The sequence below is a fragment of the Phocoena sinus genome, chromosome 2, assembly GCF_008692025.1.
Source record: "Phocoena sinus isolate mPhoSin1 chromosome 2, mPhoSin1.pri, whole genome shotgun sequence".
Taxonomy (NCBI): Eukaryota; Metazoa; Chordata; class Mammalia; order Artiodactyla; family Phocoenidae; genus Phocoena; species Phocoena sinus.
The window spans coordinates 44,297,991-44,312,453 of NC_045764.1; the positions used below are offsets into that span (position 1 = coordinate 44,297,991).

The window sequence follows — 14,463 nt, forward strand, 5'->3', positions numbered from 1 at the left end:
GTTGGGTAAGGATAGTAATGTTCATTTAGTAATTGACCTAAACATCTTGGCATTCTCCTCAAATATTGCCTCAAAATAGTCCTCATTTCTCCCAGTGCCACTGGTCTAGACATACTGTTGCTGTATCTTTATGCTCCTTCCTCAATTTTGGAATATAGTTCTCAGTACTGCGTGAATATCACTGGGTTTGCCTGTTGTTACAGCTAATACTCGGCTACTTGTAATCATGGGTCCCAGGGATAAAATGGGTAATTAGGATACACAGTTAATTCAGAAACTGGACTTCAGTTACAGTTGCCTTACTTGCTCAGTGAAAAATTTTAACCGAGTTACTAATGGACTCATCTGAGCTTTAGCTTTTATTTCCCCAACTTTTCATTTCAATTCAGGCTTAAAAAAGATGAGAATCACAGTTAGGAGATACTGTAAGTTACAGCCAGTAGTAGCAACCTTTGTGTGTGCATGTTCCTTAAGTGCTCTTAGAGCTATGCCGTTTGTATTAATTTCCCTATATTATAAAGAAAGCAAATTTTAGAAAAAAATCCAATCCCATACCTTGTCCTTTTTTGCGTAGTAGTGTCATAATGTCATTCTTCACATAGTATGTTGAGGATATTCTGTAAGTTAGGCTCTGGGGAGATAGATTGCATCATGTTTTTTTTTGTTTTTTGCGGTACGCGGGCCTCTCACTGCTGTGGCCTCTCCCGTCGCAGAGCACAGGCTCCGGACGCACAGGCCCAGCGGCCACGGCTCACGGGCCCAGCCGCTCCACGGCGCGTGGGATCCTCCCGGACCGGGGCACGAACCCGTGCCCCCTGCATCGGCAGGGGGGACTCCCAACCGCTGCGCCACCAGGGAAGCCCCTGCATCATGTTTTTACTTGCTTAAATTACTGTATCTGTTTGAGTAGAAGAACACCTTTTCATTATTTTTAGATATAACATGCTTCTAGTTTTTTTAATGTTACTCTTATTTTATATATTATCTTTATTTGTATCTTTGTAGATAAGGGTTTTTTTTTCTTCTTTTGAATTTTATCTTTAGATTGAATTCCAGAAAATGGAATCAGTAGGTTCAAGGATATGGATGTTTTTGTGTGGCGTAGGAGATTTATAAGGCCTATAGTTTCTTTTTTTTCTACTTCAGGTAAAATTGGTTGCACTCCTTTGAATTTTCTCTGAGTTTCCTTGTTTGAATTATATGGCTGCTGCTGTTCCAAAGAATCATGATGTTATTTGGTCATGCTTTTGAGGGACTTGATTTATCATCATTTTCTTACCCTTTCCAGGCCAAATTAAAGAAGCGGAAGCCTCGAGTAAAGAAGGAAAACAAAGCACCGAGGCTGAAAGATGAGCATGGAATTGAGTTTTCATCTCCTAGACACTCAGATAATCCATCAGAAGAGGGAGAAGTAAAGGTATGAGGCTGGATTTCAGTTGAGATTATTTTTAAGTTACATTTATTGTGCCAACTGGTATAAAATTATCTGAAATGTGTTTGGTTTACATTCCAGAGTAAATAAAATAAAAATAGAAACTATGTTATGTCTTTGCTTAACCTGTGAGAGAGGAATATAGTTGTTCATTTAAAATCAGCAATTGAGGGCTTCCCTGGTGGCGCAGTGGTTGAGAGTCCGCCTGCCGATGCAGGGGACGCGGGTTCGTGCCCCGGTCTGGGAAGATCCCGCATGCCGCCGAGCGGCTGGGCCCGTGAGCCATGGCCGCTGAGCCTGCGCATCCGGAGCCTGTGCTCCGTAACGGGAGAGGCCACAGCAGTGAGAAGCCCGCGTACCGCAAAAAAAAAAAAATCAGCAATTGAAAATTCATAATAGAAGTAAATTCGTAATGGAAGGAAATGAAGGGAACCATGCAAATTTCAGTGATAAATGGCAATTGACACTCAGCCTCATTGCTGGGAGCGATAGGGAGTGGTGGAGACTGTGGTTAACCAGGGAGCTCATGCCTAATATATAGGGGCAGCTGTTATGCAGTTCATTCTTGGGCCAAACAAAACTCATCTGTGGATCAGGTTTGGCCCAAGGCCTGTCAACTTGTAACCTCTGGTCTAAGCAAAAGGAAAAGTAACTTGCTAGCATTCAGTCTGTTGTTTCCGTGACTGAAAACTTTATGGGATTTTATTTTGTTACTCTTCAATTGTAATTGCCCTTTGAGGTTATTTCCAGGAAGATCAGCAGTGGGTATGTGAACTAGCATGGATTTGAGTCAAGCATGCATGAATTCAAATACTAGCAACCTTACCAATTACTACCTGGCAGGTATATAATCTCTTTGTTCCTCAGTTTTTTCCATCTGTGAAATGGGAATGATAATGCCTGTGTTGAAGGGTTGCTATGAGAAATAAAGAGAAGATGTAAGTGAAGAGCATCTGCCTCTACAGGCTTCACTTCAAGCAGATAGCTTTAAGGCTGTATGCTTGAGAACATGCTTCTGTGGACACAGTGATGAACCATTGGAGGCAGTGCTTTTTTTTCTAGAAAGTAAACAAGGAAATGTAAAGTTTGTGGCAAAAGCTCATAACCTTGTTTGTTTTCTAGGATGATGGCTTAGAAAAAAGTCCAATGAAAAAGAAACAGAAGAAGAAAGAGAACAAGGAGAACAAGGAGAAACAAATGAGTTCTAGGAAAGACAAGGAAGGGGACAAGGAAAGGAAGAAATCAAAAGATAAGAAAGAGAAGGTATCGATGTCATTCTGCTTACTGAGATGCCTGCAGCCTTTGTAATTCCCTTCTAGGATTTAGAAGTAGAAGGGGGTTTGAGGGCCCTGAAATAATTGTCATTTTATGAGTATATCCCAGAAGGAAGGATGGGGCTGTCAGGGGGATGCCTGCACCTCTTCCTGCAGAGAGAGGGGAGTGTGTAAGTTGTGGTGTTCTTTAATATAGAAGCCTTTATTTGCTCTTTTATTACACACTTCAGAGGGGGTGTTGGAATGAGACAGGACAGGTAACTACTTGATACATGTTCTCAGACTCATGGTAGAAAAGCACAGTCCAGAGATGAATCTGAATATGTGAAATACTATCAAATACTGTCAAGAGTTAAGCTTTTGGAGTAGAAATGGGTGAAAGCCCTACTGTTATTATATAATCTTCATGTTGGGGTTTTATGAAGTTCATTCCAAACCACAGAATTCTGGTACAATGTTGCATCTTGCTGACTTCTGATGAAACTATTTTGCAATTAATCTTTAATCATTGTTAAAACATACAAACAAATAACTGCCTTAATTCCACCATCCAGTCATAGCTCTAACAGATTTCTTGATGAGCACCTTTGGAACTTTTTTATTATGCATATAAGAACAAATATAGGGGCTTCCCTGGTGGCGCAGTGGTTGAGAGTCCGCCTGCCGATGCAAGGGACACGGGTTCATGCCCCGGTCCGGGAAGATCCCACATGCCGCAGAGCAGCTAGGCCCGTGAGCCATGGCCACTGAGCCTGTGCATCCAGAGCCTGTGCTCCGCAACAGGAGAGGCCACAGCAGTGAGACGCCTCCGTACCACAAAAAAAAAAAAAAAAAAAGAACAAATATAAAATAAAAATCAGACCAGACTGTTTGGATAACCTTTTCTCCCCACTTAGCAATATATCACAAACAGCTTTCCAAGTGAATAAATAAAAGTTAAAATCATTTTTAATAGATAAGGAAGATTTTGTTTGATTATAACATTTTGGAAACAATTTTAAGTTTCCCATATTGAAATTGCTTTCAAATTTCTAATGTTGTAAACTGTATTGTAACGGATACCTTTCTTTGCATCTGTGCTTCTGCAGAAAGGTATTCTTCTTTTAAGGTGAAATATTTAAAAAATAAAAGCACAAAGAATGATTTAGCCAGCATCCATGTGTCCACTACCCAGATATTGCAGCTGTTGTTAACATTTTTCATGTTTACTTCAAGTGGGTTTTTTTTTGGGCTACTGTATTTGGCATCCATGCACTCATTACTGGGACTCCCCTCTGTTTCTTCTCCCAATTTCATTGCTCTCCTCCCTCTTCTCTCCTCCGTAACACTGCCCTGAAGTTCGTGTGAAACCTTCCTGCCCATGTTTTTATACTTTTACTACATATTACATAATCGTAATCAAAGCGTAGTATTGTTTCATGTTTTTAAATGTTCATACATAAAGTTATTTTTTATATGTATCTCTGTCTCCATCCTTCTGCACCCTTTCATGGATAAATGAACTTTACCCATGTGGATTTATGTAAATTTCAGTCACTTGAAATATTTTAGTTAATACAGTTTCCAAGATCAAAGTGTACTTTCATTTTGAAGTTGCTACAAGCTACTCTGTGAGGGCTCTGCCAATTCACAATCTTAACCTCTTGATGACATTTTTATGCATTTTATGGATTAGGGAATAGAAGCCAGAATAGCATTGGTGAAGCTAAAATTATAATTGGCTCTGTTTAGAGACAGAAGTGGGAATGACATATGATTAAACTGTTAATCAAATAGGTTTGGCTTCATGATGTCTCAAAACTGAGGCCATCCTGTGTACCCACTTGTAGTGATGTGACATAGCTGAGAAGTCCAAATTGCAAGCCAGGAGTACACAAATGACAATGATTCCTTGTAACTCTTTTTTAAAAGCCTAAAGGTGGTGATGCCAAATCTTCAAGTAAATCAAAGCGATCTCAGGGTCCTGTCCATATTACAGCAGGAAGCGAACCTGTCCCCATTGGAGAGGATGAGGATGATGATCTGGACCAGGAGACATTCAGCATAGTAAGTCCTGAAGTTGAGGAATTCTGGGGTCTGCAGCCACAGTGCTTGCTGCGGCTTTGCCTTTCATAGTTCCCGCCACACAGCCTCAGTCGGTCTAAGCAGCATGACCTGAGATGAGGCTGGGGTCCTGGCTGCGTGAGCTGGAGCGGTGGCGAGCAGGCCCTGTCTTATGTGTTCCCGTGTTGTGGGGCTAGGAGCCAAGACGTGGCCTAGGATGTGGTCCATCTCCTCATAGGAGACAGGGCAGGTGAGGGGAGGAGTCATGGACCAAGCCTTGTATGGGGTGGAAACAGGCCAGTGCCGTCCTCAGGGACTTAGGCCCTTACCGGAGCTGCACGTGTATATTTCATTGTGTTGCACTCGCTTCCCTTCCCCTCCTCTCTTGAGGTCTTTTCCTTTCCCCCAACTTCCACACATCACTGTTCACTTGAATAGTTAATTTAGTTTCAGAGAGAAAGTGATCTTCCAAATCTCAAAATATTCCTGCTCTGGGGAAGCAAAGCATAGAATTTTGACCTCATCCTGTAAGGCAGTCTTCTCTCTTTTTACCCTTTTTTTCCCGTGTTCCCAGAAACCTGTATGCATACGTGTATATTTTTTTCTCTTCGCACTTATCTCATTTTTCTTAAATCTCTTTACTCTTCTTCCTGTAAGCTCTCTGAGGGCAAGTACTGTGGCTTATATAAAGTACGTGTAGATGCTAGAAGTAGCTCAATAAATGAGTAAATGAATAAATTCATTACACAACCAGCTCTCTGATCTGTTTCCTGCTTCTTCCTTAGCCCAGTGTTTAAAAGAGAAAATCATAACTAACGCTTCTGTGGTACCATACTATTTAAAAAATTGCTCTTATACAACATTGTAAATCAACTATACTTGAATTAAAAAAAAAAAAGAAAAGAAATTGCATTTACATACTGGCTTATTTACTCTTGTTTTTATATTGTGATATCTTCTAAAAATACAGAAAAATTTCAAGAGTGTAATAGGCATTGATAGAGGTACCATCAAGTTTTGTCAGGTCTGAATTTTTTAAGGCTCAGGCTATAAAGTTGAAGCTTCTGATCGTGGTTTGTTACCTCCCTAGAAGTGACCACAATTCTAATTTCATTGTAGATCAAATCGTAATTCTCATGCGTGGTTCTAGAGTTTTACTACTTAATGTCTCTAAAGACAGTAAGTAATAGCTCATATAAACAGCCAGGCGTTATTAGTGTGCTTTTTGTGTTTTTTCTCCACAACAACCTATGAGGTAGGTAATTATCTCTATTTTACCCCTTAAAAAATAAGGTGAGGAGAGTTAAGTAACTTGTCCAAGATGTAGAGCAAAAATTTGAGCCTATCAGTAAATGCCACACTGTGTGTATCCTGTAACTTGAGTTTCCTCCCTCAGCATGTACACTTTTGAGATTTATCCATGTTGATAATTATGTCTCTGATTTCAGTGTTTCATATTATTCTGTTTTATGACTTCCACGATTCATTCTTTCTCCTATTGATGGACATTGGGGTTTTCCAAATGTTTACTACTACAAATTGGCTGCAGTGAAATTGTAAATATTTTCTTACACACGTGTGTAAGAGCTTCGCTCGTGTGTAGCTTGAGCAGAAAAGCTGGGTGTTTCTTTGGGTCTGCACATCTACTGCTTTTAGATGTTGTGGAATTAGTCTTCAAAGTGATTGTAGAGATTTGCACTCTTTCCAGCAACGAATATGAGTTCCAACTGCTTCCCAGTCTCGGAAACACTCGGTAATTTCTAACTTCTTAATTTTTGCCAATCTAAGAGGTATGATCTATTGACCAGTGGTGCTGTTGAACATTTACTTTCACATTTATTGGGCATTCGTGTTTCTGGTGAATTGCCTTTTCACATCCTTTGCCTGTTCCAGGTAATTTTTCTCTTCTTACCTTTTCTATAGGAATCCTGTATCCATTCGCAATACTAATCTTTTATCTGTTACAGTCATGTATCTTCCAGTTTATTTTGTGTACTTTTAAAAAATTTAAGTACAATACTGAAAAATAAATTGTAAGTATATAGCTATGGAAATTATCACAAAGTGATGGAAGTTTGTCAGATTTTCACTCTTCTGAAGTTACATGGACATGTGCCTTAATAGTTCCTTATATTAGATACTTAGTGGCTGACAACCATGCCCTACAGGTCAGAGAAATTTTCTTAAATTATTTTGTGATAATTTCCTCCTCAGTTCTTAATTTTATCCTACTTTTCGGATGTTGGACTTTGGGAGTGGTCCCTAATATTATCTTAAACTTTCTTCCATTTCTTCTTTTCTAACTCTACTTTCTTGGAGATCTCCTCAGCTTTATCTGCCGTTATTTCTTTTGAGGTTTTCATTTCTCTTGTCACGTGTTATTTCCAAGATCATTTTTCCCCATATGGTTCTCTGAATGTTTTTATATTTCTCTTAGATTTGTTTTCCGTTGCTCATGTTAGATATTTTTCAAATGGCTTGGTAATCCTTGGTTGTCTGCTCGTATCTAAGAGTAGGGACTAAACATCTGATTGGAAGCTCTGAACATGTGGGTTGGGCTTGATTGACTTTGAGAGTGTTCTCTGTAGGGTGATCTGGCTGGGCTGCTTCCTTGGAAAACTTCCAGTGGGGAGTCAGCATCATTTGGTTCTTCCTCTTGGGTGGTCGGATTTTGGGGGCAAGAATCCTCCAGTCTCCTGACTGGAGGGTTAAGGCCTGGCTTTCTTCGTTCTAGAATCTGAGAGGCAAAAAATAAATAAATAGAAAGACTGGGCGGTGGCTTATCTAATATGCATATATTCATACAGTGCTATTCTCAGTGTAGTAGCCTTGCCTCTCAACTATGCCTGTGTAGCCCAGTTCAGAGACTTTTCTTTTATCCTCTCCAAGGAATAAACCTCCATATCTTTTGTCGGGCAGAGTTGGAAGTCTGGGCGTCTATTATAAATCTGTTCCTCTTAGGCAGTCTTAAAAAAACAAAACAAAACAAAACAAAATCCTTATTTTTAGCCCTCATCCCTACTTCCAGAGATACTTAGCTAGCCTCTGCAGGAATTGCAGTATAAATCAGGTTGGTTCTCAGTTCTCTCCACTGCTGGGTTAGGATTTCATTGTCTCAGGTCTATTGAGTCATTTCGCTTGCTGCCAATATTTTGTTGCTGTTGCTTCCTCTCGTTTTCCATGTCTTTGTGGGCTTATCTCTTCTTACGGCGATTTCTTTACTGTTGTTTTAGTGGATGGGGAGAGGGAGAAAAAGATTTTTGTGTTCAGTCTACTATCTTTGTCTGGAAGCCGTTCCCTCAGTTTCTTACAAGTCTCAAGGACTTGTAAATATTTTATCCTGTAGTTTTAGATAGTTTGTGATGGGAGGTTTTCAGGTTAGGTCTATAATTTTGCTTCTCATTTATCTTCATAATGGCCTTGGGAGATTATCATGCCCCTCTTGCAGATGAGGAAACAGAGCAGCATTTTGAGAGGCCAAGTAAGCTGTAAAAGTCATCGCTCTGAGCGATGGAGCTGGGACTTGAACCTCAGGTTTTTCCGACTCTAACATTTATACTTGTTCCCCTGCCATTACCTGCTTCTCTTCTTCATAATCTAGTGATTATGTGGCCTGGGGGATGCTGTGTGTTGTCTGGGAATTTAGGGTCCAGTAAGCACAGCTGAAGCTGTCTTTGATGCAGATGTTTTATGTCTCTACTCTTGGTCTGTTCCAGTGTAAGGAGAGGATGAGGCCTGTGAAAAAGGCACTGAAACAGTTGGATAAACCTGACAAGGGGCTCAGTGTACAGGAACAGCTGGAGCACACCCGGAACTGCCTGCTGAAAATCGGGGACCGGATAGCCGAGTGCCTTAAAGCTTACTCAGACCAGGAGCACATCAAACTGTGGAGGAGGTAAGCAGCCACAGCCTCAAATTGCCTGGTTTGATTTTATGACAAAGTGTGTGTTAGGGGTTCTGTTTTGTTTTGTGCAACATGACACAGCCACCTAATGAAATATTTTTTTCCCAGCAAAAGCAGTCTCTTAGCAGCATACCTGCAGGCTTCAGTTTTCTTTTCCTGAAATAGGCCATTCCTCTGAGACCAATCTTTTGAATGGGTAGGATGATGTCATTACTTTATGAGAGAAATACCGTGATGCTGGATTTGCTGGCCTGTCCTCAGATTAAAGACCCAGTCTTTAGACCTGGAAGGGATAGAAACCATCTATAATTTCACTACTTTACCCATCTCAGGTTAATATTCAGAGATAATATAATAACTAATTGGTTAGTTCTCTGCTAACCTCATGAGAGGAAGCAAAGACTAAAACCACTAGAGCTATGAGTTCTCTTCTCTTTAATAATTGAAGAGCTCTAGTAGTAATTTGGATTAATGCAGTTAATCCAGAACTTCAGTTTGTAAGGCATTATGACTTACATATATTCATTTATATACTCACTTTTGATGTTTTAAGAAAACATGACTGGAATTTCTCAAAGACAATTGTAACATTAAGTCTCTTTCCATACTCCACAGTTACGTTGAACTCATATATTGATACTTCATGGTTAACGTAATTATCTTTGTATAATATACCTAATATCAGTGGATTGGCTTTTGAGTGAAAAAGAGATTTAAGAAAACCTTCTGTCATGATGCTATCCATAGCATGCTTCATACCCATTAAAAAAAGAAGATCTAAGTTTTGAAATGTGGCTTGACTTTCCTTTTACACTGTTCCCAAACCAGATCCCTGTATCTAGCCATCTGGCTTTCTGTAACGAAAATGCGTCATCCTAATGTATAGATCCACGAAGCTGGGCTGGATACTGTGCACTGGGGCTAGTCTGTGTTTAGATGTGCCAGGTACTGTGGTCCTGGACTGCTCTGTGGTTCATAAGCAGTTCCTTGCCCACTTGTGAGGAACTGTCCACGATGAAGTGGTGATTGGAAGATCAAGTACAGTAGGAATTCCAAGAAGGAATAAGCACACGCAGAGGAGTAGTGAGGGAGGGAAGTCTACTGAGGGCTGGGCAGGTACACTCGAGCCGGCATGGAAGAGCAGAGTGGACCTGCTTAGATGAGGAGAGGTCTCAGGCTTCAGCAAAGCCTTGAAAGTGGGACAGTGAAGGGACTGGGAGGGTCTTAGGGTTTAAAGGCAGTTCGTTAAGATGACTGATGCCCTATTACAGAAGGCTTTAGAAAGGCAGGCAGTGGTTTTCCACACTGTGCAGCAGGTTTACTTGCCCGGAGCCAGGGCAGCGTCCTCTGAGTGGCATGGCACGGTGTGGTGTGACTGCTCTCCAGGAAGTGTGGGAGGATGTGAGCCTTCTGTTCCAGCTCACGGAGGTTACCTGTGACTCCTTGTCCTACATACCCGTTTTACCAGTCACTCCCTTGTTGACAGTAATGCCATGCTAGAGTGAGTGCAATGGAATTGGAGGAGAAGAATCCCTTGGAGTTTTAAGGTAGAAATGACAGGCCTTGGTGGTGACGACTAGGAGGAAAGAAGGGGCAGCAATGCAGAGATGCCCAACCGTACATAGATCCCCACCTGTGATATGGCGGTAATGACAGATTGCCTGGCAGAGTCCAGGGAGTGCAGAAGGTGGGGGAAGACGTTAGGTCCGGAGCCCTAGGTGCCAGTGAAATAAATTAGAGGGGTTTTAGCTGTGAGACAGACCCTCGTCTCCAGACCCCTAGGTCAAATTCTATTGACAGTAGCATTTAAAGGTGTATTTATTATTGTTGCCAAGACCTGAAAGATTATTTCTGTAACTTATTTTCTATACTTGGAGAGTATTCCACAGTAAAATTCAATAACTTGCCATCTATAAAGAGAATAGTTATTTTTAAAATCCTGTAATTCACCAGAACAAATTTTTTCTTTTTTAAGGAACCTATGGATTTTTGTTTCCAAGTTTACAGAATTTGATGCTCGAAAATTGCATAAGTTATACAAGATGGCTCACAAGAAAAGGTCTCAAGAAGAAGAGGTAAAATACAAACTTAATCCTAATTCATACAAACAGATAAAAACCATTTCCACAGAAAAATTCCTTAATTACCGTTTTTTTTTCCTAAGGAGATGATCATAGACTCATAGGTTGTTGGTGCTAGAAAGGGCATGGGTTCTCTGCCCTTACTTTGCAGATGGAGGTCTGTGTCCAAGAGGGGGTGCAGGAGCCCACCACAGCCCAGCCTGTCTTGGATGGTGGGCTCTTTCACTGTGTTAGCTGTGCAGTTTCTCCACGTGTTCCACGAGTAGTCAAACTAACACTTAAGACCCGATGGGTAAAATAGCCAATGTATTGGAACCAGACAGTGTGGAAATTCTGACAAGGAGTTGTTCCTCTGTGTTCTTACATCCTGGAATCATTTATTCACCAGGGCTTTTCTTCCATATACACATGTCTTATGATAGCTTATAAATGTGGCTCCTGAAAGATAACAGTTATGGGCAGCACATAATTTTTCTGTTCTTTTCTGGGCCACATGTACTTGGTGTCCTTCCAGCTTTTGTACGTAGGGTCCCAGCCGCTCATGTAAAGGAGCAAACGTGAGAAGGTGCCCAGAAGCTGCCTCCCATTCTTTGGTGGAGGGGCATGGGCATGAAGTGATTTGGCCAATGCTGCAGGGGCAGCGTTCCTTGTTCAGGCATGTCCGTTTGCAGATCTGGTGACTTGCCACGTGGGCCCTACCCCAATTAGCCATGTAGCGCCAGTCTAGGAACATTTAATACCTCCTTTACTACCATGTCAAGGCTGAGGTCTTATGTCGCTCATCCCCTCCTGTATCCTCAGCACCTGGAATGGTGCCAGGCGCAGGGCAGGTGCTCAGAAGTATTTGTTGCAGGAGCATATCCTGTGCCTAGCACTGTGCTGAGCTGTGGAGTAGCAGCCTCAGGTGGTTTATAATTTAATTTTACATGGAAGAGTATGGTAGCACAGTAATACACAGGAATAATATAGTAATACTGCTGAACGTTACTGTGAATTTTATACATTGTAAAAAGTCTCTGAAAGAATAGTCAGGAAACGCCCCAGGAGGGAATGAAATGGTTGGGGAAAGGCCCTCTAGGAAAGAGAGAAAGTTAGGATGAGTGAAGTTGGACAAATGATGTAAAGGGCTTCATTAGTCTAGGTATCAGAAGTTAGGATAAGGTGAATAATCAAAGTAGTGGTCCCACGAGTTGGGGTTATAGTATACATTCACAGCCTTTCTGGAGGACAGTTCAGTAAGATTTACCAAAAGACTGAAACATGCAGTTCTCCTTCTAAGAATTTAGTCGAAGGAGATAATTAAGGGTTTAAACATGATTATATGGAAATGACTCGATATATCCATATCAGGGAATTTTCAACCATAAATATAATATTGTGGAAGTAAGTATTCACATAAGATTTTTACAATACATTAAGTAAAAAACGAATATCAAATAATATTTTTGTTTAAAAAAATACGCACACACGCACGCACGCATGTGCACACACACAGCGGTTCCCCCCACTGTGGTTTGCTTTCCACAGTTTCAGTTACCTGCAGTCAGTCATGGTCTGGAAATATTAAATGGAAAATTCCAGAAATAAACAATTCATAAGTGTTAAATTGCGCACTGGTCTGGTAGCGTGATGAAATCTCGTGCCGTCCTGCCCTCTCCCATGTGGGACCTGAATCACCCCTTTGTCCAGCGTATCCACACTATACGCTCCCTGCCCATTAGTAACTTGGTAGCTCTCTTGGCTGTCAGATCGACTGTTGGGGTATTGCAGTGCTTGAGTTCAGGTAATCCTTATTTTACTAAATAGTAGCCCCAAAGCACAAGAGTAGTGATGCTGGCAATTCGGATATTCTCTTACTGTGCCTGATTCATAAATTAAACTCTCATAGGCATGTATGTATTGGAAAAAACATAGTACGTATAGGGTTCAGTACTATCTGCAGTTTCAGGCGTCCACTGGAGGTCTTGAAGTGTGTCTCCCATGGATTAGGGGGGTCTACTGTATTATGTGTAAACACGCAAAATGGCTCAGGAAGACATAGACCAAATTATTAGCAGTAGTTTCCTTGGTGGTAAAATTTTAGGTCACTTCACAGTTCTTATTTTTTCCTTACTGTACTTTCTGATGTTTTTATGTCAAATATTTCGTGTGGTAAAGGTATGGTGTTACTTAAACATTTAGATGTTTAGCTTGATGACTTTGGCATGGGAACTAGTTCCCACTGGGCTAGTCAGGGGTTGTTTGTTCGAGTTAGCCTGAAGAAGTTGGTAGTCCCAGTTTTACATGGCCTGAGAGCAATTTCCAAGAGTGCTGACAGCCTGACCCCTGTTCCTCGCCCCGTGCAGTGACATCCACTGGCCTGGGCCCTTTTTCTGACAGCTGCAGGTCACTGGAGATTGGCTTCTTTGTAGTGGCCTAGCAGGTTGAGCAGCAGATGGAGCTCCGTGAGGCTTTCTATGCCCTGGGAGCTCAGTGGAATTTATGAGCATATTTTTCCTAAGAAGGAAGTAAACAGCAGGGAAGCCGAGAGGGACTTGTCAAAAGTCAAGAGGGAAATATTTAAAGGTGATGATCTTTATACTGTTCTTGGGAATTCCACCTGGGATCCTGAGGGTCTTTGGTTTCCTTTTACTCTACAGGAGCAGAAGAAGAAAGATGATGCGATTGGTGGTAAAAAACCATTTCGACCAGAGGCCTCGGGTTCAAGCCGGGATTCCCTGATGTCTCAGTCCCACACCCCGCACAACCCTCACCCTCAGAAGCCTCATTTGCCTGCCTCTCATGGCCCACAGATGCATGGACACCCAAGAGATAACTATAGTCACCCCAACAAGAGACACTTCAGTAATGCAGGTGAGTCATTAAGTGAAGTTTTAAAAGCAGGTGCCCAGGGGACTTCCCTGGTGGTCCAGTGGTAAAGAATCCACCTTCCAATACAGGGGATGTGGGTTCGATCCCTGGTCGGGGAACTAAGATCCCACATGCCACGGAGCAGCTAAGCCCAGGCGCCTCAACTAGAGAGCCTACGTGCCGCAAACTGCAGAGCCCACACGCTCTGGAGCCCGCGTGCCACAACTAGAGAGAGAAAACCCGCATGCCACAACTATAGAGTGTGCGACTCAGCAAAGGGCCCACACACCGCAACTAAGACCTGACGCAGCCAAATATAAATAAATAAAAATAAATAAATAGATATACCAAAAAACAAAACAAAACAGAACTTAGTTGTTTAAAAAAAAAAAAAAGTGCCGAAAGAAGAATCTTTTTTTTTTTCCAAAGACAGTAGCTAGACCTTTGTGCTTTATTCTCTTCCATCACTTTATTGCCCTCTTTTTTCTCAGTGCGATGAAGCATGAGACAAAGATCCAAAAGGCTGTTAATTCAAATCTAAGAAGAACATGACCAACATAAATAAGCAAAAGACAAATGAACGACTCAGGGAAACAATTTACATTATATATGACAGTTAAATGATTAAAACTGCTAATATTGAAAAACTCCTTATGAATTGATAACAGAAGGATAACCAAATAGAAAAATGGACAAAGGTTAGGAATAGGGAATTCATTTGGAAGAGGAGATTCAAGTGGCCAGTAGGACAAGATGAACAACTGCTGCTAGGGAAATGTACATTAAAGTAACAATAAATTAAACCAATTTCTTACCCATTCAGATCTGCAAAAATTAAAGGGTGAAATGCACACAAGCTGCTAAGAGTGTGAATTGCTA

The 14,463-nt window shown here is 41.3% G+C and overlaps 1 protein-coding gene across 6 annotated transcripts in view; it reads left to right on the forward strand.

Moving 5' to 3' along the window:
- The window catches only part of CHD2 (chromodomain helicase DNA binding protein 2), a 128,494-nt gene that overhangs the window by 92,143 nt on the left and 21,888 nt on the right, over nucleotides 1-14,463 (forward strand). For 5 of the 6 annotated variants that reach the window (XM_032621112.1, XM_032621115.1, XM_032621111.1 and 2 more), the window contains 6 exons: nucleotides 1,289-1,417; nucleotides 2,555-2,695; nucleotides 4,618-4,752; nucleotides 8,466-8,644; nucleotides 10,629-10,728; nucleotides 13,374-13,587. In XM_032621112.1, coding sequence (XP_032477003.1) covers nucleotides 1,289-1,417; nucleotides 2,555-2,695; nucleotides 4,618-4,752; nucleotides 8,466-8,644; nucleotides 10,629-10,728; nucleotides 13,374-13,587 — 898 coding nt within the window. The remainder of the gene's footprint in view (nucleotides 1-1,288; nucleotides 1,418-2,554; nucleotides 2,696-4,617; nucleotides 4,753-8,465; nucleotides 8,645-10,628; nucleotides 10,729-13,373; nucleotides 13,588-14,463) is intronic. The other variant, XM_032621114.1, reaches the window with a different exon arrangement.